We start from the raw sequence: 5,504 nt of genomic DNA, 5'->3' as shown, positions 1-5,504 counted from the left end.
CGAATTTCTAACATCCCATCCTAAATTGTACCCAAAAAAAAAAAAAAAATCTCATGTCCGGTTGTAGTCAACTTTCCCCATCCAGTTTCCCACATGAAAAGTCTCTTCCTTTTACTGATTCTTCCTTAGAAAGTGGGAACGAGGGACTTCGGACATCACATCCGAATAAAATTAAACCATACGGCTTGGCTCCCGTAAACAAGGATGGCGGAATCGTTGCAAATTGAACGATTCCAACTATTCTGATAGCCCATTGGTATGGTTCGATAATAAAAATAAAATTTGTTGCCGGAGCAAAAAAAAAAAAAAACCGGCGGAGGCTACAAAAGGCATGGTCATAGCCTCCATCGGCCTTCCACCAGCGTCTCTCTCTCTTCCTCTATATCTCTTCTCCTTTTTTTCTCTCTTTTTATTTTTGCCAAGCTTACTCATAAAAATTAAACGACTCCACAATTTTTATCCGTCGAAGATGCAGACCCGAATTCCTATCATAAACTATTCTCCATGCAGCCAAATAAACCAAGAAAACCAAAGATCGAATCAAACAATATATGGAGCCCACGATGGTGACAGTAATCCCTAAACAAGAAGGTATATTCCCAACTTGTCCATAATTTATCATCACCAAACCTATTAAAAGAAAACAATCGAACCAAACAAAGAAGAACGTAAAAAAAATTATAATCGAAAGAATAAGGTGCACCTTTGGAACCGTGGAGACCCCCCATCAGTAACAAATATTACAGCTCGAAGAGAAGGGTCCATCTCGGCGGACGACGAGGGAGGAGAATATATGGAACAGCATTAGAAACGCTAAGTAGAGAGAGAGAGAGGGGGCCATTTGGTAACTCCCCGTTTTCTCCCAGCTTGTCATTTAATCGAGCACATTAATCGGCCGTCGGAGTAGATCTGGGAGAGAAAATGTCTCCCGGTACGAGGAGGAGGAGGAGCAGCTCTCTTTTCGGCCTCGGCTGTGGGTGCAAGGACTCCAAATCGGTGTCGGCATCCGACGCCCCTCGCAGGGTCAGGGGTCCATCGTCGGCGGACACCCTGACCCTGACCTCCCCCTTCTCCTCCACCTCCTCTTGCTGGGAGGAGGTGGGGGAGAAACCCGATAGCTCGGCGAGCACGCCGAGATTCTCCGGGCTTCTGCGCCAGCTCAACGAGCTGGAGGAGAACGTTATGGCCTGGGGGAAGAGGACGACTCCTCTTCCTCCTCCACCAGGCGAAGAAGAGAAGCGGCGAAGGCCGCATCATCATCATCATCATCATCATCGAAGGAGCAGCAGCGAAGGAGGAAGAAGAATAGAGGAGAGCGTGGCGGTGGTGAAGGAATCGGCGGACCCATTGGGGGATTTTAGAAGGTCGATGCTGCAGATGATCGTAGAGAAGGAGATCGTTGACGGGGAGGAGCTGCGGGAGCTCCTCCGCCGTTTCCTCTCGCTAAATTCTCCCTGCCACCACGACCTCATCCTCCGAGCCTTCGCCGAGATCTGGGAGGAGGTCTTCTCCGGCTACGAGAACACCCCCGATCTCCTCCTCCGCCGCACCTACTCCGTTTTCTCCCAACCTGGCCACTTCTAATAATCATTCTCTGCTTCTCTTCTTCTGCCATGGATGAATTGTAGATGGAACTTGCTATCAATGTTATGATTCTTGGTTTAAATTTGTGTGTGTGTGTGTGTGTATTCTAAGATGCAATACCGAAAATTATGAATGTTTTTTTTTGGTTTTTTTTTTTTTTTGGTAGCCTAGTTGGAGCGTGGTCTTGCTTCCAACCAATACACTTCTAATATTTCTAATATAGATATATATTAAAAAAAATAGCAAGTCTCGAAATGCTTGGAATAATTTTTTTTCTCCCACCAATATAGTCTTCCAAAGTAATCGACCACAACCACTGAGGTGGTAGCCTAGTGGGAGCGTGGTCTTACTTCTAACCAAGTGGTTCCGAGTTCGAAACGCACGGCCATATCGCTCTGCTAGTAGTTTCGGTGGTGCCAGGTGTGACGTACTCACACATGGTATTCATACCGGAGCTCAGAGTGGTAACCGAGCCGGTCCCACGGATGGGAAGGGTATGGGTAAAACCAGCTGGGGTGAGGGCCAGTGGGGGCTGCTACGCAGGGGTGGGCTTGTCCCTTTCTCCTCTCTTCCTCTTTTCTTCAGCAAAAAAAAAAGAAAAAAAAAAAAAAAGTAATCGACCACATATGAGATCACCTAATTCATTATTCTCTCTATACACATGCTTAGCGTGCAAAATAACGTGGTGGTAACTGTAGTCGGAATTCCAAATCATCACCGTGGTGGTTGAGGTGGGGGGAATTGGCATGGCGGTGCTGTAGTGCTCGTGGGGTGGAAAGGACAAAGCGGACTCGAACGACTTGCAAATTGGGTAATCACTGTGGATGCTGGGTCCCGTGCGACGGAATTAAACCGACCGTGTCCATGCTCATTAGCTGTGGCTATTTGTTTTCATTTCATCGAGTCCGTGTTCTGATGCCTGGAATCCTGTTGCAATGTTTGATCTGCTACCACCCAACCATGAGGCTTCAGTTTGGAAGTGGATTTAGCATTTTATCTGTCGTTTGGACCCACAGGATCCAGTTCTTTGATTTGAAGAATAAGAACCATATTACTTTATATTCAAAATAAACATATCTGAATAAGAACCATATTTTAGTGATACAAATTTGTATGTATATATGTTCTAGATATCTACGTATGGATCCTTTCAGTAAAAAGTTAGATGAAAGAGGAAACCATATATGGGTTAAATATGATGAACAATTCTTGGTGCTAAATTGTTATTTGAAAAATATTTAAATCTCTGGGTGGTTAACATTAGGATTTCCACTTTGTTAAGTGAAAGGATGATGCCAGTTCATGGTAACGTGCAATTTGATGGTGCGTGCATTCATGTTGTCGCTTTTGATCAGTTGTTGGTGTACCTTGTTATTAGACTTTTATGCTATTTTTCAAAAAGGTTAGAAGTAATGCAGTAGACTGCTTTTTAGGAGAAGAATATTGATATACTATCTTCGCATGAAAATCCTCAATAAGCACTCGACGCTAGAAAATATAGGCCCTATTGGAAGAACTTTTGTTATAAAATTGTTGTCGGATTGAAACAAGCGATAAAATGTAGTGAAAATATACGTTCTTTTCACATGAAAGGATATTCCAACGAATATCACGATTCCTTTCTTCTTTCAGCAAGTTCAATTTGTGATTGCAATAACTTCTTAGATGTTTTCCTCAAATAGTAAATATGAAATCTTGGACCACTTATTTTAGTTAGATTCGGACATGTCTGATAGAGATGTGTACAAGTCTTTCCATTTTCTCAGTACAAACTTCCATTATGACACAAACTTTTCATCGAAAGGGATGTTCAAGAAGCGAAGCTAGGGTAGATATGTTACTCAGAAATATTAGCCAAAGTATGCAATCAAGCTAGTAAATGATTTGCTGATCTTGTCTAATTATTGGGCTATATACTGTTTTCAAAGTATTATCACAGTACACTTTACAGTTTATATAAGATTTTGTATGTAAAAAAGTTATCACACCACTTCTCTTATTGATAATCCAACTCTTTTTATTCTTGATTTCAAAATTTAGTCATGCAACCATTAATTAGTTAAAATTATAAATATTGTGACAAATTATTAAGGGACTCAACTATCACAAAAAGATAATGAAAAATATAACTTAAATCCTTCTATACAGAGTGATGATTAATTATGCACAATGACTAGGTTTATTAAATCTTCAACTAGTATGAATCAAAATATTTGACAAGTTCTTGTTCAAATATTGATAAATTAATAGGCAAACTTATTTGGATAGAATGGCACAAAAGATATTGGATATCGAGGTTTGAATTGCATTAAATTAGTTTTCAAAATTGTGAAAGGATAATTTTATATCAAAAACAACTAAAGTAGTTATCAATTTGTTAGATGACAATCTTTATTATATTATTACAACCATCATAGAATGCTATTGAGATTTCAATTATGTTTTGGACTATATTATATGTTATAAACAATAATTTTCTTACATGTCATGACCATCATTATTAATAATGATAATAGTATTTTTTTTCTGCTAGTAACATAAAGTTTGTTAAACATGTATTGTCATCATCACTATTATCATTCATTATGTTAAAAAATATTTAAATATGTTTTTTAGTTATTATAAATTTTACATAGTATTATGTCATACAAAGGAGTGACTATTAAAACACAACTAAAATATAATTAAAAAAATTGATTAGATAATGGTATTTAAGATATTATCTATTCCATTGTACAACCAAATTTTCCAGCACTTTACTTGTGAAGTTCATTTTTTCACAAAAATCGTAATTTTTTATTGACAAATGGGCCCCATATGTGATCATCCGAAGTGGACTCCGCATGTAATCGCACCAAAGAGGCCACGGTGATCCAAGAGGGTAGGATAATTACACGAGAGGGGTGGGTCATGTGCTCATGTATTGCTTGATGTTATGACAGCACAAAATTAGTTCAAACTATACTAATTCTATCACCGTAATGATTTCATTAAGCAATACAATCTACACAGACTAACAATACTAATTGTTAATCAAATTAAATTGATTATAATAGTCTTAGAGCACCTCCATTATGTAACGAACATGTATAATAACTTGTAACAGCAGCAGTACAATATGTAGGTTCTTACCATTATAATTGCATTATATTTTGTGGTCTCAAATCTTGATGGCCCTTTCAAGTACTACCCTTGTTCAAAGTTTAATATTATTTATGAGTTTCTAAAAGAAGATTTTAATATAGAGGTACACAATTATACTTGCAAAAATGAGGTTTTAGAGTTGTTTTCTTTTCATTATTTTTTTTAAAATGATAGATAAATAAATAAAAAAATAATACTTTGATTACGTGGTAAAGAAGAAAGCCAATGCTGATTAAGATTTTTTATTTATTGGGCTCCTGCATATGTTTTTCTTCATGCATTATGATATAAAATGGCACTTTCTGTAATTATATGATTTTATCATGAATATTTTATTTTTATTTTTTTATAAATATAGTTTTTTTTAAATGCATGCTAAAAAGTATTTTTTTTGAAGACACTCTAATTTGTAGATTTTACTGTTTTTGACTTTCTAGTTAAAACATTTCCTTTTTTTATTAAATATTTTTATTTCATCTAAAAATATTTTTAGAGAGTCAAAAAATATTTCCTGGCTGGCCAAAAACTCTCCTAACCAAATGGTCTTAAACTATTTGAAGTCTACTCTCTTTGTTCAGAGTTCAATATTATTTATGAGTTTCTAGAACGAAATAACCACTTTTGGTGCCTTAAGCTATTTTAAGTGGTGGTATCCCTCGTTGTCATAATCTAAAAGCTAGGTTTCAAAAAATATTTATAAATATTAAACTTTTTCCCATAATAATTTTAGAACTATTGACGGCGTTATGAAGACCCTGCCAGCTAGCCACCGTTGG

At 37.1% G+C, this 5,504-nt stretch overlaps 1 protein-coding gene across 1 annotated transcript; it reads left to right on the top strand.

Moving 5' to 3' along the window:
• Positions 1 to 591: 591 nt before the first annotated feature.
• Positions 592 to 1,666, top strand: LOC103718495 (uncharacterized). Its single transcript, XM_008807351.6, has one exon. The coding sequence runs from the start codon at positions 922 to 924 to the stop codon at positions 1,582 to 1,584; it is 663 nt and encodes a 220-aa protein (XP_008805573.3). The 5' UTR covers positions 592 to 921; the 3' UTR covers positions 1,585 to 1,666.
• The last annotated feature ends 3,838 nt before the right edge of the window (positions 1,667 to 5,504 follow it).

The sequence above is a fragment of the Phoenix dactylifera genome, chromosome 3, assembly GCF_051530095.1.
Source record: "Phoenix dactylifera cultivar Ajwa chromosome 3, Ajwa_hap1_PhDact_Kaust_v1.1, whole genome shotgun sequence".
Taxonomy (NCBI): Eukaryota; Viridiplantae; Streptophyta; class Magnoliopsida; order Arecales; family Arecaceae; genus Phoenix; species Phoenix dactylifera.
Note: the sequence above shows the minus strand (reverse complement) of the source record. Positions and strands in the feature narration are given on the sequence as shown.